The 26711-nt window shown below is 47.4% G+C and overlaps 1 protein-coding gene across 1 annotated transcript; it reads right to left on the reverse strand.

Annotated features, from left to right (window-relative positions):
• Nucleotides 1-675: 675 nt before the first annotated feature.
• Nucleotides 676-25920, reverse strand: LOC307084630 (serine/threonine-protein phosphatase 6 regulatory ankyrin repeat subunit A-like; the record flags this gene model as incomplete). Its single annotated transcript, XM_079749092.1, has 29 exons — nt 676-1234; nt 1866-1957; nt 2049-2131; nt 2309-2391; nt 2469-2617; nt 2873-2956; nt 3058-3145; nt 6004-6223; nt 6654-6771; nt 7420-7507; nt 7999-8200; nt 10202-10276; nt 10394-10420; nt 10620-10731; nt 10887-11027; nt 12022-12090; nt 12250-12313; nt 12599-12681; nt 13071-13185; nt 14384-14462; nt 15085-15189; nt 15561-15668; nt 18244-18386; nt 18923-19010; nt 20114-20314; nt 20732-20802; nt 22112-22190; nt 23370-23453; nt 25753-25920. 29 exons carry the CDS (start codon nt 25918-25920, stop codon nt 933-935), a joined length of 3321 nt encoding a protein of 1106 aa, XP_079605218.1. The 3' UTR covers nt 676-932.
• Nucleotides 25921-26711: the final 791 nt, after the last annotated feature.

The raw sequence follows: 26711 nt of genomic DNA on the forward strand, positions 1-26711 counted from the left end.
TGACAAATCTCAAGACTTTGCTGCGACCTTTGACCCTGTGATGACTTCAGCGACACTTCCAGTGAATGATGGCGCGGTCAGATCGCTGGGGATTATTGGGAAAACATTTTCGCTACGTCGGAGAGTTCTCGTGAACGACACCTCATGACCTTCTGATGATTCTACTTCTGTTCGCCAACTGGGCCAGATTTGATAAGAGATGCCCAGTTGGTGACGAATAGTTCGATTCCGAACGCAGTGCACATGAACGGTCGCTGTCAGGAACGCGTGTAAGCGTCAGTGCCGAGGCATTACCAGGATCATGAACGTGCCTTGAATAACACCACTCATGCTTTAGTGGAGTCTGCTTTTGCCCATTACCATCCACTCCCCAAGAAACAACATCTTCTGTATCTTTTCAAAACATACCTTTTTTTTATTAAGTCATTGATAACGCCTTTAAAAACATTTACAACAAGGACAAATCTGTCCTCTGTGGAAATGTTTTTCGGATAGTCCATGGATCTTTTCTATCTCTGACACAGATAATTTACCCTACACACACACACACACACACACACACACACACACACACACACACACACACACACACACACACACACACACACACACACACACACACACACACACACACACACACACCTCTTCATTACACTACAGTACAGACCAAGACCAAAAAATCCAAAGTTGCAGTCCAGAGGCGTCCCACACCCCGGGCAGTGGACAGGGAAATGATAAAATTCAAATGTACTGTATACTATTTATATTCCATTTCATCCAACATCAATACTTTCATTTTCCCTCTTTCCCGATCTCCTGAGTGGTTGGCTGGCCTGTCAGTCAATCAGGGGCAGCGGCCAATAGCAGCGTCTCTGAGACACATTAACCGGGCATTAGTCTGTGGTTAAAGGGGAGCAGTGGGCGGGGCCTCTTCAGTACGTCTCTGAGTCCGAGTCGTTGAGCTCCTCGTCCGCCGAGGCCGAGGAGTGCGGGCGGTCCTGCCTGCGATGGGGGCCGTGGCCGGAGCGCAGAGAGGGCGGGGCATGCACCACGCACTTGTCGGTGTGCTTCGAGGAGGAGGGGTGGTGGTGATTGACGGCCGTCCGGGCCCGAGGCGTGGCGGGCAGCGTCGCTATGGTGACCATGGGGGAGGAGGGCATCATGGAGCTGAGGATGAGCGCCAGGCAGTCGGCCACATCCCGGTTGGGGGCGCACGCCAGCGCCGGGGTGTAACCTACAACACACACGCGTGTATGTGGGGGGGGATTTGTTATGGCAGATATCTTATATATTTTTTAAGATTTATTTTTAATGCTTTAGTATAGAGCGAGATTGAGTGGCAGGTATGGGCGATAGAGGGGAGGACATGCAGGATTCGAACCCGGGTTGCTGCGTTCAGGACTGTGCCTAGATGGTACGCGCTGCAACCCGGTGCGCCACCGGGGCGCCCCATGGCAGAGGTCATTAAAGCTCATATATCTACTTTTACTATTATGCAGTAATATAGAATTGGACAAAAAAACATATCTTTCGGGTGCCTATTTCAGGTGCTCTGCAACGCAAGTTAGCTGTGCAGCACTTTATAATCGTATGCTTGATTCTCAATTGTAAGGCTCTTTGGAGAACAGTCTGCGAAATTTAAGTGTGCTATAAATGTTATCATATCATACTTCTTCATATAAATAAAGGGAAAACATTTCTTGAAGAGCAGGACATCGGTACCATGTATCTCTGGGCTAACTTAATGTCCTGCTCCGGTCCCGAGAGCAGTGATCCCCTCCTCTTACCCCACGAGTCACGCTGGTAGCGAGACTCGTGGGGTAAGAGGAGGGGATCACTGAGGACCAGTGACCCCCAGGGCTTACCGTTCTCATCCACGGCCTGGATGCTCGCCCCCTTCCCCAGCAGCTCCTGGACCACCACGGTCAGGCCGCTCTTGGCCGCGACATGTAGGGGCCTGGGGGGAGAGAGGGATGAGAGAATGAGGGTCTCTCGGGGCTCTGCAGTCAACACCTAAAGCAGCCGGTTTGGTGGTGTTGGATACGTACGTCTGCAGAGCAACGTTGGTGCAGTTGACCAGGTTCCGGTCGTGGATTTTCTCCAGGATCAGCAAGGCGCTCGTCTCGTGACCCTGGAGAGGGAGACACCAAGTTGGGGAGGGGAGGGAGGACGACGACGAGAAGAAGAAAATGAAAGCTTAGTTGCACAAAGAGATTAAGAAAGAATGAAATCTGAGCTGATCTGAACATTATTTAGCTGATGCATTATGGGATAATGAGTAAGATGGGAGTGTGTGAGTGATCTTTACCTTTCCACATGCCAGGTGTAAGGCCGTGTTCCTGTCCCTGTCCTGCAGCGTGAGGTCGGCTTTAGCACTGCTCACCAGCACCTCTGAAACCCAGAGCGCTGGTTACACCCGTGTGTGGGTGCGTGCGTGTGCGCGCGTGTGTGTGCGTGCGCCCACTGACCCACAGTGTTGGTCTGTCCGTTGTGAGCAGCCATCATCAGGGGTGTGCTGCGGGTGTGTGTGTCCGTGGTGTTGCCGTGCGCGCCGTGCCCCAGCAGGAGGGACACACACTCCACGTGGTCGGAGAAGGCCGCGGCGTGGAGGGGGGTCCTGGGGGTTCAACGCTCAGTCAGTAACACCGCTGTGCCGCTTCATAGCAGAGACCACCTTATCCAACGTTATCCAAACTTTATTTCTCCCCAGCGTTTTATTTGTTTGTTGTTATTTTTTAGGTGGAGCAGGTTACATGTGTATATTCTGATTGTACTCACAAGCTATCAACCTCTGAAGCATATAATAATGACATTCTGCTGACAGAGGGCAGAACTGTGTGTGTCTGTGTGTCTGTGTGTGTGTCTCTCTCACCGGCCCTTGGAGTCTATGGTGTTGACGATGGCGCTGCCCAGAGAGTCTAGAAGCATCTCCGCCACACCCTCATTGTCGTTCATCCTGCAGTAGACAACACACACCGTCAGAAATCTCCAATCCACATAATCACTAATCTGTGTGCGTATGTGTGTTAATGTGTGCGTGCGTGTACAGACACTCACACAGCACAGTGCAGTGGACTGAAGGAGTTTCCCTGAATGTTCCTGAAGGCCTCGTGTTCCAGCAACAGCTCCACACAGCCGTCATAACCTGGAGAGAGATCGCAGAATGGTTTCATCTATGATGTTAAAAACTGCGCTCACAACTTCAGCCCTGTCTTGGTTGGAGAAGGAGTTTCACCATAGGCTTGAGCCCATCAGAATACAGTTAATGACGTATTCTATAAATGCTCTCTCTGGATGCAATTGGAAAGGCCTAAAACCAATCAGAGCAACGGGATGTGTGACACAACAGCAGCAGCCATCTTGGTAGTTTATGATAAATACCTTAATAGCGCTCGCATTTGGCCATTTTCTGTACAGTCATCATATCAACACACCGCATATTAGACAAACGGTTGCAATTGTCCCGATCGGGACCAGGTCTGCCTGAAATCGTATAAATTTGAATTATTTAAAATTTGTATAGAATTAATTTAATATATATATTTTTTCGTTATATTATATCTTACTTTATTTCAGAGCATTCTGCTCATTAACTACTCCCAAAAATGTAGTCCAGTCAACCATTCACCCTGGGTCATACATCATGTTTTCACCCAATAACAATAATAAAACTCATCAAAGAGTTCTCAAATACAATCAGATCAAATACAATAATGTAGGCGGATTGAACCTGGGGGAGGGTCAAACAGCAATAGAGTCCTTGATTGGCTCTGAGAGGCTGTTTACTAATGAGCCGTGATCTGATTGGACTAAACCCCCAGCAAGCTTTTATTTGGTGGAGATAATGTTATAAACTGCAGTCTTAACAAGACTGCCTTCTCGCAGGGGTAGGGAGAGCCTTTCCTTGTCTAAATACCTTATATTTTGTTGAATTAACATAAGGTAGACAATTATTGATCACCTTCAGTTATCAGGGCTCATGTCCAAATAGCTTGTTGCTCTGGCAGAAATACGCTGGCATGGTGCTGGGACGCACTAGGACAAACTGAGATGAAGTGAATGGTCACTGGATCAAAAACCTGCTGCATCCTTGTGCTTTCTTTACCTTTTTTATGACAACAAGATCCCCTTAGCTCCTAGCCCTATCGTAGCATTATCTTCCTGCTATACCTCCACGGTTGATGAGCAGTGTACGCAGACACAAACATTACAGTTTTGCTTTGTTACAGCAACTACCGTAGAGGCTATGATGTGTATGTAACAACCTGCTCTTTTCTGAAATTATGTTTGTTGACAGTTGACATAATCGTTATTGGGTTAATAAACCACAGTGACGACGGCAGCGCTCTTCTGAATAGTTCAGAGATTTACAACCTGAAGCGCCCGGCACAGAACTCAGAATAACGGGCAAAATGAAAAGAAATTGAGAACATATCCGGAAGGATTCCAATCCAAGCAAGGCTAGGGGAAGATTAAAAAGATTAACTAGAAACAGATAATAAGTGCATTAAATCTCTCATTGAAAACATGGTTAAACACTATCACTAGGTGTGGCTTGCAGGAAGAAACGAAGATCCTGAAATGGTGCCCTCATGACCTTGACTTTTACCAAGCAAATTGGACGCAATTATAAGGGATGGGCTCAACAGGACCTCTCCTCATACTGCACCTTCTTTAATAAGGGAACACTGAGCGACTTTCAAACGTTAAAAAGACTGCATGGGTTGAACAGCTGTGATTCTTTTTCGATTTCTACAGGTACGTCATCACATAAATAGTTCCCTGTTAGCTAGTCAAAACGCCTTTCAAAACTCTTTAAAGAAAGTGTGTACAGTTCGGACTCTAGGCTTAAAGTAATCTCAAGATTATATAAGGGCCTTCAGGATATTAAACAGGCAAGTACCACCTATATAAAACAAAAATGGGAAAGGGAAACTATGAGGGGTATCCCTGAGGAAGTTTGGCTCCAATATTGTAATTTTCAATGGAAAATATCAGGCTCAGTCTGGAGAATGTTTGGCTGGAAGAGTCTAAGTAGCTCCTTCACTACTCCTGTTCAGTCTTCTCATCCCTCAGGCTCTTCCACCTGCTGGAGGCAATGTGGCTCCGTGGAAAGCAATCACTGCCACTTGTTTTGGGAATGTCCTAAAATCATTACGTTCTGGCAGAGGATCCACACAGAGCTAGAATCTGTATTCGAGACAAAAAATATTTTCAATTGGGACGAATGACTTTTTGGTTTACTTCATTCAATATCTACAAATTATCAATCAAAACACCTTCTTGGAATTCTTAGTGTAGCTTCCAGGAAAGACAGACATCCCATCATTAGAAGGCTGGTACGATATAATCCATGATATATTTGTAATGGAAAGAATTATGTTCTACCATGAGGCTCCAGCAGAGTCAATTTGAAAAAATATGGGAATGTGGAAGAGATATATCTCCCAGAAACTACCCTCCTTTGTCTGATTATTTTGTCTTTGCCTGTTTTGCTTGTTTTGTTTTTCTTTTCTGCTTTGTATGTGATCCCTTCCGTATTTTTAATTTTAAACAGAAAACCCCCTTGTTCTGTTTGTTCTTTTTGTCTGTATAAAAAGAAATAAGGATGGAGCTGCGTATAGGTTGCATCAATGTTGATTGGAAACTATATATAAATGCTACTCCAAAGCAACATAAAAAAATAAATAAAAAGAAAAACTTGAATTGGGCAGCTAAAATTTCGAAAAAACCCAGACCTCCCAAACCGCAGGCCCCTCTGCCACACCGCAGGCCCCTCTGCCACACCGCAGGCCCCTCTGCCACACCGCAGGCCCCTCTGCCACACCGCAGGCCCCTCTGCCACACCGCAGGCCCCTCTGCCACACCGCAGGCCCCTCTGCCACACCACAGGCCCCGGCTCCGGGGATGCAGCTGGATGCTATTGCAGAATTCTGTGAAACGTCAGCATCTGTCTGTCTGTCATGGGTCTCTGACCATAGAGGAGTGTCTGTGTGGGAGTACCGTTGTAGCAGGCCCAGTGCAGCGGTGTGTATCCCTGGTTGTCGGTCAGCTGGGTGGGGGCATGGTAGGAGCTGGCCGCCTGCAGCAGGACCCCCAGGACCCCCACCCGCCCGCAGGCGGCCGCCAGGTGGACCGGCGTGCGGCCCCGCACGTCCCTCACACACACACTGGCCCCCCGCTGGAGCAGGGCCTCCACACACTCCTTCTGGCCCGTCACTGCCTTGGGGGGTCACAAGAAAATACAAACACACTTTAGTGGACATGTTCAGACAGGAGAGCCGTCTGTGCTGAAGAATGATTACCGTTGAACCCTCACCTATTGTGTGGAGTTAAACCCCACCAGATTGACCGTTTGAACAGACCTTGGAACAAGGGGAGATTTGAGCATTTCTACCATAGGAGCATCAACTACAACACAGAGTATTGCTTTTAATAGTGTCAGCTAGAGAAAGACGTGATGAGTTCAGGTTCAGCGATGGAACCACCATCGCTGAACCTGAAGACAAGGAATACCTCATGATAGATGCTGATTATTCACAGGAAAACAGGCTGATGTACCCGTGGAAACTCGACTGGAGCTTGGTCTGTGAGTGAGTGAGTGAGTGAGTGAGTGAGTGAGTGAGTGAGTGAGTGAGTGACTGAGCGCTCACCCCTCGGTGAAGCGCCGTCCGGCCCCAGCGGTCCTTGGCCGCCACACTGGCTCCCTGGCCGAGCAGCGAGTACACACACTCTGTGTGTCCGCTCAGCACGGCCAGCATCAGAGGAGTCCTGCACACACACACACACACACACACACACACACACACACACAGCTACTTAAAGTACCAGCTGTTACGATCAGAGTAATCTCTAGTAGGAAGTAACAGCTTTATCAGACCAGTTGGGTGGAAAGTCAATAAAAATAGATAAAACAACAAAAGCAAAGCACATCTGCTTGCATCTTTGCGGTTTGATTCTTGCAAGCACACACACACACACACAAAACACAATCTAACAAATCAGAGTATCTGAATCTGAAGCACCAAGTCTTGGGGGCTCATACCCTCCACTCACGTTACATGCGAGTGAGCCATCGATGAAAAAACAACCAATCACTCTACGCTTTGATTGGTTGGTGTTGACATAAAAATATAAAATGAACAAGTAGACATAAAAACCACTGACAGACCTAGGAGATAGCAGAGTTTATAGGGCGAGATATGACGCCCCTCGACACGGGGACCAGGGCCTGGTCTACGGCTTTGGTAAAGACGCTGAGAAACAGAGTTTTTCACTGCTACCACGGACATGTGGTCAAGTCGCACATGTTTACATATTACATGTTTATTACAACGACTTTGAGTTATCTAAATATTTGTATAGTGTTTGAGCCACATATTTGCACACACACACACACACACACACACACACACTTACTGTCCGTTGCTGTCCTGTACGTCGACTGAAGTGTGCTGGTTGTTGCCCGACATGAGTAGGCGCAAGCACTCTGGATATCCGTTCAGAGCTGGAACACACACACACACACACACACACACACACACACACACACACATTAAGCTAAACATCAATCTGCATCATCTAGCATTCTCATTAGATTTGTTTTAAATTATGATTCATATTCCATTCCACCAAAATACTGGAAACACATTAAGGATTTTACTAGATGTATCTCTATGTCAATGTCGGAGTCATAACACAGTAACACAGCTTCAAGCCATGTTGTCCACCTGAGACCTGCTTGGTCAGGCGCTCAAATGTACAGATACACAATTACACATGTCATTATTGAGCCCAGAGGAGATCATATTTTTACAGCTGCTCAGCTCCAGCCATAAACATGCAAGTAAATAGAATATAAGTAGCAAATAAAAACACAAAATACAATTGAAATATTCTAATCAAATAAATGATAGAAAATGTGCATTTAACCAACAGCAAAGTGTAATAAAATCTGTTTGTAAGTGTACGTGCGTGTGTGCGTGCGAGCGTGCGTACCTGCGGCGTGCACGGCCGTCCTCTTGTGTGAGTAGTCGCGGGCCATGGGTGTGGCCCCGTGATGGAGCAGCAGGGACACACACTCCTGGTGGCCCCGGGAGCAAGCCAGGCTGAGGGGGGTCCGTCCCTCGGGGCTCCTGACGTCCACCTCCAGCAGGGAGGACAGCAGCACCTCCAGGGCCCCGCAGTGGCCGTGGTACGCCTACAGACACACAAACATTAACACACATCTTTAGAAGCACCCACATTATTTATATTATACACAGTTTTTACCCAACAGCCATAACCTCACTAAATGTTGATACCAAAGCATAGTTGTGTATCACATTTGTGTAAGCACATTTATGAATGTGAATGTTTATGTGGGTGTGTCTTATGTGATTTCTAGTGCACTTAAGTTGACTATAGTGGACTATTTTTATAGTTTAAATTAAGCTGTTATTTATTAATTCATGCATACGTACGTACGACCTTAATGTGATGTTTTTGCACTGAACAAGGACTGCACTTAATTTCGTTGAACTTGTTACAATGACAATAAAGATATTCTATACTATCTATTCTATTATAATTCACAAACACACACACACACACACACACACACACACACACACACACACACACACACAGTTAAAATGGACATCAGGGGCCCTATTTTAATAGTCTGAAACGCAAGTGAGAAGCGCCAAACGCAAGTAGCTTTGTGGGCGGTTCTATGGCGATGTTGCTATTATACCGGCGGATAAATGACTCTTGCGCCCGAAGCAAATCTAAAAAGGGTTGGTCTGAAGTAGCCTAATTACCCGTAGGTGTGGTTTGGGTGTAACGTGCAATAAACTAATGAGAGTGCCATCTCCCATCCCCTTTAAGAGCCATGAGCACATTTGAACCTGACGAGTTGATATTTTGACAGCGCGTTTGCAGTCCCCGATGAGACAGATGCATGACCACATGAATTTTTAAACTTCAAATGGCTCAGTTTATGGCCAAATAATATTGCCTAATTCACACATGGAATAGCGTTTTCTTCCACAACTTCAGAAATACTGAGTCCTCAAATAAATTTCAGCAAAGAAAACTAAACACACATATGATATGCGGTAACTGTGGTTCTATTTAATGATATACGCTATACATTAACAAACATTGTTTCTTACCAGTGTTGTTTGCATTATCTCTTATCGACTTGTGTTCCTAATATGCATGTGTCCCCCCGTTAATATACATTGCCATGGACTGTATTATGCGTTCGTGTTTAGATTGCGTGTGTTTAAACAGATGGATGCACCCACGCGTGCCCGCATTCATCAATTATTTTACACATACACACATGCGCGCCCGCATTCATTCATTCATTCATTCTTTCTAACACTAACTCGCGGTAAAACAATGTTTTCTCACAATCAAATACTCATCAATCCTTAAAGTTATGGGCTTGCACACGATGTCTGTGTCAAGAAAATATGTGTTTGCTGTACAGTGTTTGCAGATGCATTGATTTAAAAGTATAACTTATTACCGCTGTATCAGCTGTTCTTTCCCAAATAATTTACCAGGAATGTGTGGCTAGGTAGATGAGAGAAGCAAAGTGTATGCGCGAGGTGCACAAGCAACATTATGCATGCGCCCTTAAAATAGCATCTGAACAACGCGCCACTGACTTTAAACCAGGTATTTCCTGGTTTGTGGCGGAATTGTTTTCTGAAACTGCAAAATAGCACCAGGGAACGTTTGCGCCAGAACTCCTCCTTTCGCTGAACCGCCCCTTGGGGCACAAGATCATTCCCTAATTTAGCGACGCGTAGCGGTGGAGCGAAAAGAACGCTCTGCGCCAGTTGCAAACTAGCAACGACACATGCGCCGGTGTAGAAAGTCAATTGCGCTGGATGCAAGATAGGGCCCTATGTCATTAGATCCAGAATGGCTTACAAAAAACACAATCCAATCACACAATCAAAATTTGAGTAACTACAAAAAAATCCACGTTCGGTATGACCTAGTTTCTAAAAATAAGTGGAGTGGAGGGTAGTGCAAAAAAACTAAAAACCCTCAGATGCATCTCAGAGATACACTGACGTCGTGCCTTCTAACTTAGACCTCATCAAATTGAATTAGACAGCGAGCTGTCGAATGAGCTGAATCAAACACACAAAGGGAGGTGGAGAAGAGCGGGGAGGTGGGAAAGAACCATTGCAGGACTCACGGCCAGGTGCAGCGGGCTGACGGGAGCGCTGCACTCTGAATCAGTCAGCAGCTCCAGTCCAGATGTGTCCATCAGCTGAAACCAAAGGGGAAATGCACTCAGCACAACAGGCTGCAATACTCACTACATTCCCAGCAGAGGGTGTCGACGTTGCCCTCTTGCTCACTGTCTTGTAAAACCGCCCAAACTCACCACATCCAGGGGCGTCTCACTAGCGATCTGAAACAGAAACCGACACAGAAGAGCGTTCATTGCGACTGGTAACGCGCTTGAGTACTATAATTACAACGTGGTTAGGGTTAGGGTAAGAGCCGACACACACGAGCGTTCATTGTGACTGGTAACGCGCATGATTACTATAATTACAACGCGACACTGGGAGTTTAGGCGAGCAGTATGTTGGTGGAGCAGCTCGCACCAGTTCCAGGCACAGCGTGTGACCGTAGGCCGAGGCGTAGTGCACGGGGCTGAAGCCGTGGTGGTCTCGCACGCCTGGGTCCGCATCGTTCCTCAACAGGTACTCCAGGCACCTGACACACACACACAGAATACTATTGGAGAACGAGGACATGCACTGGAGGGAAAAAAGAGAATGCAAGCACTTTTCAGTTACAGATTCAATTGTAGAAATTTAGCACACACACACACACACACACACACACACACACACACACACAGTACTGACTTCCCGGCTGCGTCTCCGGCAGCTGCGTAGTGCAGGGGGCTGCAGCCCCTCTTGTCCAGCTCTCTGACGCTGGCCCCAGAGCCCACCAGGGCGAACACACAGTGGTAGTTACAGTTGGCCGCAGCGTAGTGGAGCGGGGTCCTGGGGGGTACAGAGAGGTTCTGGTTGAGGTTGTGATTGGCCGATAGGTTGAGCGCAACTAAAAGGAGTATCTGGGGACTGGTTACTTCTGAGTGTTGGAAGTGTTTCAGTCCATTACAAGGGGAACTGGAAAGGGAAAGGTAGGAGTGTTGGTACTAGTTAACAAATAGGGGTTGGTGTTGGGGGCGAGACAATATATTATATTGACCGCAAGTGTTTAAAATGGGCACTGCGGTCCAAATTCACAATATTGTTGTGGTCTGCGCCGCTCCTCCCCAGACTCAATGCTCTCGCGGGTTGCCGGGTTAAGGGAAGTGAAGAAACGCCTTATATTTTGAGAGAAGCACAATTATTATATTTTGACAATAAGCGCGGACGAGTCCTAGACTTCGGCCTCGCACGTGCACAGAAAGTCTGAACGAAGTTTATCAGCTAATGTATATGTTTGCAAGTCATTTATTGTTTTCAAATCAATAAACAGCTGATGTGCCATCAATCTTAAATCCTTCTGGGCTCCAAGCCGTCTCCTTCTTTCAAATGCAACTCCAAGGTTCACCTGTGTTTACCACAATCTCAGTGGATTACTTGCATTACAATGGCGGCAGCACAATTTGTTTAAAACAATTTGTTTAAAACCCGGCAACCCTGGGTGCTCTGAGAACAGTGAAACACAACATACAGGCCAAAACAAAAACAAACATTCCGACCCAGGACGGAAATCTTAAAGTTGACGATTCTGGCTGTAGCATTGTTGTCGGAGGATGAACAAAAGAAATCGGCAATCTTATGTTTTATTTGCTCTGGCTTTTCCGACCTCCCCTCCTTGCCCTCCCATTTGCGCATTGGTCGACAGCCCCGCCCATCTGAACGTACACGGAGCTTGTAACAAATCATGAAATGTCCAAACAGGTGACACAGAGTGTCACTTTACTTCAGTACGTCCCTCATACATGCACGTAATAGTAACAACAATACTATTGTTGACAGAGCTTACCGGCCAAAGTTGTCCCTCCTGTTGAAGTCTGCTCCCGCGTTCAACAGCAGGTTCAAACACTCCACATTCCTAGAGGGTGGGGTCAGAAAGAAGATGGTGTTATGTTATTATTTGTAATTTATTGTTTGAGTGATAAGATACAGACCTAAATAAATAAGACAAGGATAATGTTTATAGAATAAAAACAGTCTTAGTGACCGACAGGTGGGGTGAGCTACAGCGACTGACCCTCCTGCTGCAGCAGCATGTAGACAGGTCCTTCCGAAGTCATCCGGGGTGTCTATGTCAAAGCCTGCAGAAAAATGTCAAGGATGAATTATTCACAATTGTTTCCACACCACACTGTGTGTAGCATTGTTTGTGTGTGTCTGTATACAAGTGTGTGTTTGTGCGTTTTTGCATGCTAGTGTGTGCGTCTGTATGCAAGTGTGTACGTATGCAAGTGTCTCTATATGCGAGTTTAAGAGTGCATGTGTGTGTATGTGTCTGCGTGCGACCGCGTGCATGCGTGCGTGTATGTCTATGTCTGCGTGTATCTCTGTGTCTCAGTCGGTGTCTGGGTGTGCGTGCGTGAGACCTGAAGGGAGCAGCTTCCTGCAGCAGTGTGAGAAGCCGCTGAGTGCGGCGAGGTGCAGGGGAAACATCCCATGAGATCCTCTCCTGAAACACAGACAAACAACACACCGCTAGAGGTAGTGACAAGAGAAGGCCGCTTCTGTGCTACAATCCTTCACTCCATTACAGGGACAGATACTCAGAGAGATGTGGAGACAGAGGCAGAGAGAGAGTCAGAGTGAGTTAGAGTGAGTCAGAGTGAGTCAGAGTGAGTCAGAGTCAGTCAGAGAGAGAGAGTGAGTCAGAGAGAGAGAGAGTCAGAGAGAGAGAGAGTCAGAGAGAGAGAGAGTCAGAGAGAGAGTCAGAGAGAGAGAGAGACAGAGAGCGAGAGTCAGAGAGAGAGATGGAGAAATAGAGTCAGAGTCAGAGAGAGAGGGAGAGAGAGACAGAGACAGAGAGACAGAGAGAGAGAGAGAAACAGTGTGTGAACTGACTTGGTGGTGGCGGCGCCGTGGTCGATGAGGGCGGCGACCACCATCTGGTGGCCGTGGCGGGCGGCGAGGTGGAGCGCAGAGTTCCTGCTCTTGTCCTCCAAGTCAAGCTCCGCACCTAGACACACACACACAAAGACACCATTTAGAAGGCCTCAAAGAGACTTGAGAGGGAGAGCTCATATCAAAGAGCGGTAGTGCACTACAGTTCAGGTTGGGGGTTAGCCAACTTGCTCAGGAAGGCCTGACAATAACGGACTGACTGATCCCATATGAACCATATGGCCTGGAGTCAGGTTGAACACCCTAGCGACTAAACAACCTCGCGTCCATTGCAACACGCACCCACACACACACGCACACACACACACACACACACACACACACACACACACACACAACAGCTGGAAGAGTACGGGGCAGTTGGCACCTGCTTTGAGAATGCACAAAACAGTCAAGTTTTAACGTAAGTGTTTATTAAAGTCAGTTAGACATACTAATGAACACAGGTAGCCCTCAGTGTGGCACTGGCCCAACCGTTGGCCATCTGAAACGTTCGGAGAGACTCGGACGAGTTCGGAACAAATCAGTGCAACTTTTCTGCCAAACAGGTCAGACGAGAGGCAACGGAGTGATCGGATAAAAGCAGTTGGCCGTTGGTTCTGGTCTGGGCGGTGTGTAGGCCCCACTAGCTGTTACCAAATAATTACACCAACCCCTAAGAGGTTGTGTGTGGAAAATCTGTAACAATTGTGCATAATTCTGGGGGTGGGAGCTAGGATTGTAGCTCAGTGAACACAGATCCCAGCAGCACACCTCTACACAGGATACTGGGCTGGTTTTACTGTTTAACTTGTCATTACAATCCAAAGCTATTCTAGAGTTCATGAGTGCAACAAAACATACAGACAATTTCAACTTTCATGCGAATCAATGTCCTCCTCTCTGGTCTTCTTAAGCTCTCCCTCGTTTACACAATAGCATGTTGTTGATTCGCTACAACTTGGTAGTGCTCAAGTTGAAGAGACAACTAACTGCCTACGCTCACTTTGCATTACAAAGTTGTTACTAGGCTGGACATTACTTATGTATTGGTGGTGCAACTGAAATTATTAAACAGCTAGTTTGAATCAAAGTAGGACTTACTAGGACTTTAGGTACCGACTAGCGGTTGCATAGCTGACAGTCGCTTCCCCCCTGTACACCTGACCTCGGTTGACCTCTCACACTGACCTCGGTTGACCTCTCCCAATGATCACGGTTGACCTCCACACTTTATGGGATCACCAGTAGCACCTTGTGTGTGTGTGTCTCACCGTTCTTTATAAGGGACTGAGCGCGAGAGAACCTGCCGTGGGAAGCGGCCATGTGGAGGGGAGTCTTCCCGTCTTTACTCTGGAGGCAGAGAGAGGTAGAGAGACTTAGATAGAAAGTGGAGTCAGTGACAGAGACAGAGAAATACCGAAAGAAAGAGTAAAAGAGAAACAGAAAAGAAAAGAGTGATAGAAAGAGTGAGCAACACAGCGGCAGAGAGAGAGACAGAGGCAGAGAGCGTGAGAAATGGGTAAAAACAAGATAGACAGTTTGGTTCTAGTTCCAGGGTTGAGATGGTGAATGAGTCATTTTCTCGGTATATCATAAGCAGCATGTGGTCGGGTGACTCAGTGGGGACCCTCGGTCAGAGCCAACTGGCTCAGTTTGGGAACCACTGATCTGTGTTAAAGATGGAGCCCACCAGCTTCACACACACACACACACACACACACACACACACACACACACACACACACACACACACACACAGGCCTCCCACTCAATATGAATGGTCACTTGAGGAACTGTGTGGACGCAACTTCAACTCAAGAATCTGCTAATAATGCGTGTGTGTGCTTCTGAGGCACACGTCAACAGCCACAGGGTTCCTGAGGACGAAGCATTTATCGCAGTGTGACATGTGAATATAATGAGTGAACGTCTAATCGAGCAGTGTAGTTATGGTGAATGATTCTGTACTCACTCTGGGGTTGACATGAGCTTTGTTGACCAGCAGCAGCTCTTGACACAGCGCCCCCTGGTGGGTGGAGGTGGCAAAGTGCAGTGCAGTGAATCCCTGCTTGTTCACCTGGAACAGGAAGGGGAAGTAAAATAACTATGGATGTTTTGTTTTTCTGCACACCAACGCACACCATCATGTGAAGCAGTGGTTCTCAAACTAAAACAAACTATTTAGCTTGCGAGCCCTAAAATGACTTTTAGAGCCGATACTTGCGAGCCGACACAACTCACACACACAGAGACAGACTGTTACTAGCAGGGCATGTTAACACTACCAGACATAAATGTTACTTATCAGAGACGCTATGAACTTTGGCATAGGTATCAATCATTTTCTGGTGATCTTGATGGCACATGCCGTTTCATTGTATACCAAGACTTTTCTTTTAACATTTCTGAAAGTGTTATCCATGACAACAGGAGGCGTCTCAGACTCACCTGGTTGACGTTGGCCCCGGAAGCAAGGAGTTCATGGACCACCACGTTCTGTCCGTTATAACAGGCCACATGGAGCGGGCTGTTACCCAGGCTGTTCACATCGTTGACCTACACACACACACACACACACACACACACACACACACACACACACACACACACACACACACACACACACACACACACACACTTTAGAACCATATGGCTACATTATGACTGAAGTATCAAAGCGAGGCTGCGACTGGTTATCATCTTTCCTTGAGGGCTTCTGTGTTTCTTCTTCTTTTTTTTTTTCTTCTTCGCTTTTTAACCCCGTTTTAATGCGTTATTCCTGCGTCTCCCTCAGTACGGAGCCCATTTCAGCACTGTGCCAGTAGACAGCTACAATCCTACGAACGTTGTGCAGTGTGTAGTGTAGTGAACGCACGTTCATGTTAAGAGGAGTTTCGGGAAACGCTCCAAAGAAATTTACGATGGATCGCAATATCCATCGTGAGAATGATCGCACGAGCGTGGATCCATCGTTATCGGGAAACGGGGGCCCCGTTTCCCGATAACGATGCTGACACACGGTGCTGACATACGGTGCTGACCCGGTGCTGAAATGGGCTCCGTAGGAGGGGGAGACGCAGGAATGTCGCAGGAAAATGGGGTTAAAAACCGTTAAAATATCTCCCCATCAAGGCCAACAGCAGAGTAGCCTACGAAAAGAATAGACTGCAATAATATGAATGCTAAAGATATTAAAACACAATTGATTAGGCCTAGGCCGACATATGTATCAGTCCTAATCCTGAATGCACTGTGCGTACATTTTTTTAACGGCATTCTCCCCCCTGAAATAATTCTGTATTACAAAAATCTAAAATAGCTTGTGTGACAACTACATTTATCTTAATGTACTGATTTCTGAAACATGCTTTGCGCAGCAAGAGAGCCAACTTTATCTGATTCTGGTTTCATTGATTGGTGTGCACTCTCTAGTCTAGAATATTTGTAGACAGTAAAAATGCAACGTTCCATTCATTCAGTATCATTCAAAGGCAGAAGCTAGGCATTGACACACGGCTATTGCTGACCCGATTAGGAGAGCTTGGTCTAGATCCTGCCCATATCGTTGGGCAGGATGATATAGGCTATAGCCTAGGTCTTTTTACACTGCTAAGCTGGTTCGGTCGCAGCTTTGGCACGCCCGGCGATTTCACCTTCTTATCTCAAGTTTCCTGTGTAAAACCGAGGGGGTCAAATCCCCCGTTCGTCACGGCGCAGAAATTCTCGGACACCCGCTGGTCTCAGCATGATTCATGCAGTAGCCTATGTCTTCTGCCAATGATCAATATGAGGACATTTTAACCGATGGTTGAATTAAAATCAGAGAGAGACAGCAAGTGCAGCTCGAAAGCGACCTCCCACACAAGAGCAATGGAATCATTTGATTTTATTATATGCCTTGTGACGTGGCGTTTGATCGGTACATTTCGGCTGCGCATGTATTTTTGGAATTTTAAATTGCTGCAATAAAGTATGTTGTTGATGTGTCTATCTTTGCTGTTTAAATCTAACAGTAGTCTATGAGTAATATATCGGCAGTAACCACTGGTTGCGAAATTGCGCCAGCTGGGCATTCCGTAGTATTGGATGTGTTTTTTAATAAAACACATCCAATACACGGAATGTCCGCTGGTAACGCCACTGAGGCTATAATAGGCTAACAATGCTCTTAGCATCCTACGAATACCCCTGGAGTCCTCGTTAGCTGCGAGCGTTTTCACGACGTTCGTTACGAATGATGCTTTCGGGAAACGGTGTGAAAACTGTACGATGCTCGTACAGCGCACTTAATGATCCACTTAGGCTAACGATGCTTTCGGGAAACGGGGCCCAGGGCTGATTGAGGTAACAAAGGTAAGGTGCTTCTTGTTTGACCCTAGGTAAGTGGAAGATAACCCTATTCCCCCAAAAGTCTGAGTTCTTCTTTGATCAACGACATTGACAGACATTGGAAACACTGTGGACTTATCTCATTCATTTATTCACATGCCAGCAATCCACATGAATGGTATATGACTCATGTGATTTAAATACATCCAACACCATCGCCAAAGAGGTTATGTTTTTGCCTAGTATTTTTCTCTGTCCGCCTCTGTTAGGATGGCTATGGGCCAAGAAAGAAGTGATTCACTTTACATGCCAATCAGCCAACAGGGTCCTTTATGTTTAACATAGAAAATTATTGTTTTCTATGGAGAGTGTGTGTGTTTGTTTAATCAGATCAAGATTTCTGTGCTTAAGTTTCAACAAACAAAATGAAATGGGAAAAATGTCATATAGCCAACCAGCTTCAAAAACACGAAATGAAAAAGAACAAACAACACGTGTTGTTTGTGAGTGTAGAGTGTTTGTGTGTGGTTGAGTCACCGGTTTTCCAAGTCATTTTATGCATTTCTTACACAATAATACTCAAGTCGATCTAAAGTAGGGACTCATGTTCGGGGAAGCTGCACATTCCGTGAACACAACCAGAACTTGCAACGCAAAGACACCAAAAGCCGATTTTATCTGAAAAACCTCAGCTCAGAGCCGGCCAATTGGCTCCCTTCCATGCCACGCCCACCTCTGGTGAGTGGATTTCTTGGCAGAGGAATGTGCTCTACTGTGGGAGTGTGTGTGCGGGCTCTCTTACCGGGACCCCCAGGCCCAGCAGATGATGCAAGACGGCGCCCATGCCGCTGGAGGCGGCCGCATGGAGGGGGGTGAAGCCCTGCTTGTCCTTACAGTCCACCTCCGCCCCTCTGACCACCAGCAGCCTCACCACGTCAGCTTGACCTGGGAGAGCCATATGGAGACAGAGAGAGAGAGAGAGAGAGAGAGAGAGAGAGAGAGAGAGAGAGAAAATATAAATATATTAAAAAAAGAAGAAAAAAAGAGAGAAAGAAAGAAAGAAAGAGAAAGAGAGAGAGACACACACACACACAACGGAACGAAGATAGATATATACGGTGAGAGAGGAAAGAGACGGATTGAAAGATACAACAAAAAAAGAGGGGACGTTTAGGGGAAGACCAAGGGAGACAACAGGAAACAGACAGATGGGGAGAAACGGGAAGAGCAACTTAAATGTCTTTATCACAATGAACCCGTCTGTTGACAAGGGGGTCGAGGCGGGACGGGGGGAAAACTCTCCATCTGACACAGATCCAGACCCACAAGTTTAGTGGAAGCGGCTAGATGTAGCAAAACAAGGTCTGGGCACTAACAGTAAACACACACACATGCTCGGCTTGAGCACGAAAACACATGTGTGCGTTTGTCTGTGTGTTTGTTTGTGCGTTTGTGCATGTGTGTGTGTGCAGGGGCCGTACCCATGTAGGCTGCCCAGTGAATGGCCCTTCTGTCCTTTTTGTCCAAGGCGTTGATGTTGGCCCCTCTGGACAGCAGCAGCTTCACCATCTAAGGGAACGACAGCCCTTCAGATTCACACATCCACTCCGCACATCGGTTTCACATACTCAGTACAACAGTTCAGCTCAGATCAACTCTCCGTTTCTCAGTAAAATCACATGTGATTGAGTACAGGTCAGATGCAGGAGTTTTTAATGTTTTGGTAAAAATATAAGATTTGTAAAGATATGTAAAATAAAAATATCTAAATATACTTATTTTGAGCTGCTAGGAACATGATGAATGGAGGGAAAGAAACATTTGATATACGCAGCTATGTGTTACAAATACTTTGTAACACACAAATACTATGTAACACATTGTTTTGTTTGGTTAATGTCCCCGGCCCCTAAACTGAATGTGAAGCAAGGAGTTCTGTGTGGGGTACGGAGGTACGGAGGTCTGTGTGAGGTAGAGGTCTGTGTGGGGTACGGAGGTCTGTGTGGGGTACGGAGGTACGGAGGTCTGTGTGAGGTAGAGGTCTGTGTGGGGTACGGAGGTCTGTGTGGGGTACAGGGGTCTGTGTGGGGTACAGGGGTCTGTGTGGGGTACAGAGTCTGTGTGGGGTACAGAGTCTGTGTGGGGTACAGAGTCTGTGTGGGGTACAGAGTCTGTGTGGGGTACAGGGGTCTGTGTGGGGTACAGAGGTCTGTGTGGGGTACAGAGGTCTGAGTGGGGTACAGAGGTCTGAGTGGGGTACAGAGGTACAGAGTCTGTGTGGGGTACGGAGGTCTGTGTGGGGTACAGAGGTCTGTGTGGGGTACAGGGGTCTGTGTGGGGTACGGGGGTCTGTGTGGGGTACGGCGGTACAGACTCTGTGTGGGGTACGGAGGTCTGTGTGGGGTACAGAGGTCTGTGTGGGGTACAGGGGTCTGTGTGGGGTACGGGGGTCTGTGTGGGGTACGGGGGTCTGTGTGGGGTACGGCGGTACAGACTCTGTGTGGGGTACGGAGGTCTGTGTGGGGTACAGAGGTCTGTGTGGGGTACAGGGGTTTGTGTGGGGTACGGGGGTCTTTGTGGGGTACGGGGGTCTGTGTGGGGTACGGCGGTACAGACTCTGCGCGGGGTACGGAGGGGAGGTGGAAGTGAGGGTGGGTATGGGTGGGGCTGACCTCCAGGTGTCCGCTGAAGGCCGCGTGGTGCAGCGCGGTGCGGCCCGCCCGGTCCGCCACGTTGACGTTGCTCAGCAGCGGCACCAGCGCCTCGGCGCAGCGCACCGCCTTGTTGCCGGCGGCGACGTGCAGCGGCGTCTGCCAGTTCTTGTCGCGGGCGTTGACGTCGGCGCTGTGCTTCAGCAGCACGGACACTGCCTCCTGGGGGGGGGGGGGGGGGGGTTTCTGTGAGTGAGACTGTTCCTGCGTCAGTTTATGTGAGTGAGTGAGTGAGTGAGTGAGTGAGTGAAGTTCATATTAGCTACAATCAGCGCCCCATCAACCTCAATTTCTTTGGAAAGAATAAGCAAATTATTTTAGAATCCATGTTCTTTCTATAATGTACATTAAATATTTAAATATAAGTGTACGTTTGTGTGTAGATTGCGTGCATTTACTGCAGTTTGGTGCAGCATTAACTAAGGCCAACACTGTACAAATGGCATTAGGTAATCAAGCGTGTGTGCCTTCGATATATAATTATTATGAAGCAGCCACAGCATAATTGATAATGAATGAAATGTGGGTGTAAGTGTGCCTGTGTGCATGTGCATGCGTGTGCGTGTGTGGGAGTGATACCTCACTACAAGAAGCGACAGCTCGGTGAAGAGGAGTCAACCATTTGTTGTCTTTGGCATTAACTCTGGCTCCTGAAGAGCGGCAAGAGAGAGGGAGAGAGAGAGAGACGGTTAAAACCTGTTAAGGGCAGTTGGAGACGGGAAGACAAAGATAGAAACTGGTGTGTTGAGCACACGCGTGTAAAGCATGGATCTATCTGGGTCAGAGAAGAGAGGCAAAGCTTCCAGAGAGTGAAAGGGCTTCCTCCGTCTCTGTTGTGTGTGTGGCGGGGGGGGACCCCGTTAAGTCACAAAACCCTGGGGTTATAAGAGCCCAGGGGTACACCTGTTGGAAGGGTTAAAATAGCCCTCTATACTGCACCTGTCGCTACACATCACTGAGAAAACAGAGGAAAAAACACACACACACACACACACACACACATACACACACACACACACACACACACACACACACACACACAAAACTCCACCTCCTAGAGAAGAAAGTGACTCTGGTTGTCTGGGCATGTGCATGAATGCTGAGCCCAACATGTCACTCAACATGTAGCGAGCTAACCAGTGACATCCTGAGAACCATGTGTATCTGCACCAGGGCCCCACTATACCAGAAAAAAAGAAAAGAAAACCTTCTTCATCTGATCAAACTTAGGTCATTTAGAATGTCATTCGTGAAGATTTCCAAAGGTTGGGACTAATCAGGTTTTCAAACCTGTTTTCAAACCTGTCGTACACGTACGACAAGCATTTGAAAACCTGATTAATCCCATACCCTTGGTGAATACCGGTTGTTCTTCATCCTCGTGCCGGGCTTTGGTCACTACTTATATTCACACCCATAATTAACCATGTAAGCTCACAGAACCTCCCCTTAACCCTTTAAACACCACAATCCACACAATAGAAATTGAAGATTCAAAAGTTGACGGAATGGACAAGTGAACGGAAAAATCCAAAGACCAAAGAAAGAAAATCTATGGATCACAGAGTGAGACATAAGTTCTTAGGACAGGAGTGTCATCAGAGTAGAGGACACTTCTTGGTGCACTCTGCCACGCTCCCTAGACGCTGACGAACGTGGTATGGGAGGGGCACGGTTTGCCGTAAACTGAGTGAATAAACTGACCCTGCACAGGAATTCATCTGAGGTTAAAAGTGTCCTGAAATCAAGTGCGATAAATCAGTGTTTGTTATCAGCGCCACACTGGTCCCAACGGGTGCGAAACTGATCCCGTTCTCCAGAGACATCAGCAGCATCATTGGCAGGGTTCGATAGGGAGAATGGATTGAGAGAGTCAAAGGGCGAGAGAGGTAGGGTTCAATAGGGAGAACGGATGGAGAGTGAGAGGGGGCGAGAGAGGTAGGGTTATAGCAGCGTCACCTGAGAGAATGAGCAGCTCCATGATCTCGGCGTTCCCCAGGTACGCGGCCGCGTGGAGGGGGGTCCGCTTCTCCAGGTCCTGGAGGAGGAAGAGGGTCGGAGACTTATTACACAACCAATCACACACAACCAATCATCAAGGCGTTGCCGACACAGCCGACCGCACAATCAATACACACAAGTGTAATAGCAGGAGAACAGTGGAAACAGCCAAGTTTGACACCTATGTCTGTGCACACCCCAACACCAACCAAACACACACACCAACATTAAACAATGTATCTGCTCCTTAGATGCATATATAGTACACTATGACGTCATATGTTTCTGCATGGGAAAAACGTCAATCAATGACCAATCCTCAAACTACTGGATGAAGAATGCACTGTTTTGCAACAGTGATTAAGTGGTCAGGTCACCCTCTGTTGGCTGACACTTTTACACTCAAAAAGTGGGAGGGTTGAGAAATGGGTGATGAGAAGATTTTGATCGCCCTCAATCTCAAACTCTCTGACAGTACAGTATAGCTGCGGTCAAAAGCACATAAACAAACACAAGTGTGTCTTTCTCTTCTTCAGCATCGAGCCATATAAACACCTCTACCAGAAGCAATAGAGCACCGCATCTCCCTTTACTCTCATCGCATTGATCTCTCCATCCATCTGTGTCTTTCTTCAACCCCCCTACCCTCTCCTTTACAGTGAGGTAGAGGGCAGTCAGGAGGACGCTGGTATAAACAAACGTGTCACGTGCTCCCGGGGAGCCAATCACACGAGGGCCAGGCCATTGTTGCTGACTACTGCAGGGACGACGCATTGTGATGACCCCAGCAATAAGAGGGGGGGGAGGGCGGTAGAGAGAGGAAGAGAGAGAGAATAACCGAGGTATATAGGCAGATGGAAAAAAATAAAACACACTTGAAAGTAAAATGAATGACAGAATGCGGGGTGTCCTATGGGCATAGGTGGGACATTATAAACAAGAGCGAGAGAGAGAGTGAGGTAGGAAGGAGGGCAGGAGCGGACAAAAGGTATTCTGATCCATCCACGAGGCCATTAGACCCAGGATCCTAGATCAATACTAGCACGCTGGCTAATCACTCTCCTCTCCGGTGTGTCACCGAGACAAAAGCAGGTCCGTCATCAGGATACAATACAAAAGAAATACGCTGAGATATTCAGAATCCACAAAACAAAAGAAAATGTGCATTTGGAGGAGCACGTTCAAAAAACGATGACAAAAGGTATTAATCTACCACCTGGATGTTGACATCCTCTTTCTTGAAGATGAGCGAGCGAACTTCATTTGCGTCTACCTTGAAGATGGCTTTCAGCAGAGAGGCCTGAACATAGATAGGAAAAAACACAAATTTTAGTGTGTGTGTGTGTGTGTGTGTGTGTGTGTGTGTGTGTGTGTGTGTGTGTGTGTGTGTGTGTGTGTGTGTGTGTGTGTGTGTGTGTGTGTGTGTGTGTGTGTCATAATCCATTACATTGCTTGTATAAAACTCCATACAGACCAGATCATTGATTACAACACACTAGCAGAAGACACAAGTTCTTCACACCATATAAACAACTCTCGTGCCAATGATACCACACACACACACACACACCAGATGTTGGAACTTGTGAGGCATCAACCCAGCCCCAGTTGGCACCTAGGTTTGCACAGATGTGTGGAATGCGAGTAGCACTGTAAAACACAGGGGCCATGAGAAGCATGCAAAACAGTGACAAACGTCTGTCTGTCTGCACTAAGCACCAAACTGCCATCCATTAAAAGCAAAACATTAAGGACATAATAGTGGAAGGATGAGACGACATGCAGGAACAGGAAGGAGCTCAGAGTCGATGTGAGTCGTAGGTTCATAAGAAGCAGAACTTTATACATTGGTGATTGTCCGATGGAACATGCAGGTCGTGGTCTTTCAATCACAGCTCTGAGGTGTGTGCGTGTGATTGGGATTGAGCTTTACATCAATATGTTAATGGGATTATTGTGATGATTGTGATACTAGACTGGATAACATCTGGGAACAAATGCATCTTTACTGTAGTAGGACTACTATTATCCTAAATCTACAGGCCATTTCTTTTATTAACCTTAATTTTTCCAGGAATATTCTCATTGAGATTCAAAATCTATTTTACAAGAGAGTCCTGGCCAAGAAGGCAGCATACAAACATTAAAAGTTTAAGATTAAAAAACAAAATTTCACACTAAAAAAAAGTCGCAAAGCATCAATCTCATTAGCAGTAAGTGTAAGTAACCGAGCATGAACAATTTATGGTTAAATAGTAACATAACAGTCCTTGATCCTACTTTTGTAATTGTTCACGGTGATTAGGGATTCCAGTTTAAGGTGTTCCTGTAGCCTACACCATGATGAGGGGGCAAAAGATTTAAAGGCACTTTCACCAAACGTAGGGCGAATCCGAGGAACGTCATACATAATCAAACTGCTAGACCGAGTGATACGAGCACTGTTTGTTCTAGGAACCATTAGAGAACACAAATACGGAGGCAGACCGTGCAAAATTGCCTTATAAAGAAACATATACCAGTGTTCCATCCTACGGGTGTATAAGGAAGACAGACCAACTTGTCATACAATTTACAATGGTGCGTTCGGAAGCCAGACTTTGAGACAAACTGTAATGCTGCATGGTACAAAGAATCTAGCATTTTCAGAGATGATGAATTTGCATAACACTGTGCTCGACTGAAAGCCAGCATTACCAAGTATTCACAATGTCTTTGGAGGGCTAAGACTATGTAACAGTAGCTCGATCGCACCTGAAATTCCAAGAATTTTAAGATTTTCAGTTTCGGCTCGTGTAAAAATGTTTATTCCCCTCTTGGGAGGTGGGCGGGGGGCATACTGAGGGTTGTGACCCCTCCTCTTTGGCTCATAAAGAGGCCTTCCCCCTGTAGCCAGGGGCTGTCATCGAGGGGAGATTTAAGCTATGCCTTTCAAACATCCAATGTCCTGCCTCCATCCACCTCCACGCCCCCCGACCCAACCCCCCTCTAAAAATACTGGGGGTGGGCGGCTGAGCGGGGGTGGAGCCGTGTGTCGGCTCCGTGGGTCTCTTACCATAACGACCACCGTACACCTATAGGCAGGGATGAGGCGTCGCTAGAAGTGAGCCAACTGGACGCTGAAACAAGGCTCCTCTTCCCATTGTTAGCGCCGAGCTGCACGGCTCTCCCCCTCCCCTTCACAGACAGCTTGCTTCATTAGATCAAAAGGCACATTTCTATGGGTAGGCTTGTTTACAAAAGGAAAACCGGTACCACAGGCGGACACGGCAAGCCCTTGCAAGTGCATATCCAGACAAAGCAGGAGTCCTCCCGCTGCCAGGCTAGATGAGCGGTTGTATCGGTGCTATATTCAGCGACAGCAGGTCATGTGTTACATAGACGTGCGCCAGTGCGTGTTTTCCTGTAGCGAGGCTATTAACGTCAATTTTAGGTAGTGTATTGCGAACAAGATGTCCTTTGATTGAACCTCAAGCCTTGCAAGGTAAAAACTGATGACAGGACTGTTCCTACGGACGCCGTGTGGGGAAGCGAGAAGGGGCTTTGATTGCAGCCATCTCATCATCTGGTTTAACAGGGTACAGCAGCGCAGCTCTCACCTTGTGGTCCTGATGAGTTAGAACCCGACGCGGGGCATGATGGGACTTGCGGTCCGGAGAGGATTTTGGCCGAGGAGGTGGTGGTGTGGTCGAGGCGGTGGGGGACTCGTCTTCCTCCACCTCCTCCAGCACCACGATACACACGCGGCTGGTCCGCGCCGACTGCATCAGGAACTAGCGACCGCGCGCGCACACATCAACACACTCCTCCGCACCACACAACATGAACCCGCTGTCCACCCGCCTCTCAAACATGTGCTGTGGTCCACAGCTCCTCTCTCTCTCTCTAGTACAATCCAACACAGATGCACATCCTTCAGAGAAAATCCAGGCGCACCAAGTGCCCTGTGTCCTTATCTGGAAGCACTGCTTGAATGCAGGTCTCTTTCCTCCTCGCACTCCCTCTTTCCTCCTCTCGCTGCCTTGCTCGTCCCACTCCCTCTACCGCTACCACTCTCGCTTGATCCCTCTGCTACACACGCTCAGTGAGAGGCGGCGGTAATGCAGACAGCAGGGAATTCCTGGTGGTGGCGGCATTGGCTACCGGCATGCGGCAAAAATGTGTCTGGTTGGCGGGCGGCAGCACGCTCAGCGAAGTCCACCACGACTGCAGATAGGCAGACGTTCTGCGCACGCATGCGCGCTCTTTTAGTGGAGAGAGAGCCTGTGATTACCATGAACAAGGCCGGGAGCCGGAGCCACAGAGTGAATATGTATGAGAGATCTATAAAGACAGATTGCTGAAACCAGCTCTTTCAGATAGAAAGGCAGAGAGGGAAGGAGAGAGACAGAGGGAGGGGGTAGGGGGGAGAGTGAGCAAGGGGAGAGGGGAAAGCAGGGCAATGCAGATCAGAGATAGAGAAACAGCTGAATTGTTGTAGGCAGGAACTGGAACCTCTGTCCCCATGAAGAACACCAACCCCTATGGAAACCTGGGGGACAGGAGGACAAAGACAAGG

Source organism: Pollachius pollachius (genome assembly GCF_949987615.1).
Source record: "Pollachius pollachius genome assembly, chromosome: 13".
NCBI classification, from domain to species: Eukaryota; Metazoa; Chordata; class Actinopteri; order Gadiformes; family Gadidae; genus Pollachius; species Pollachius pollachius.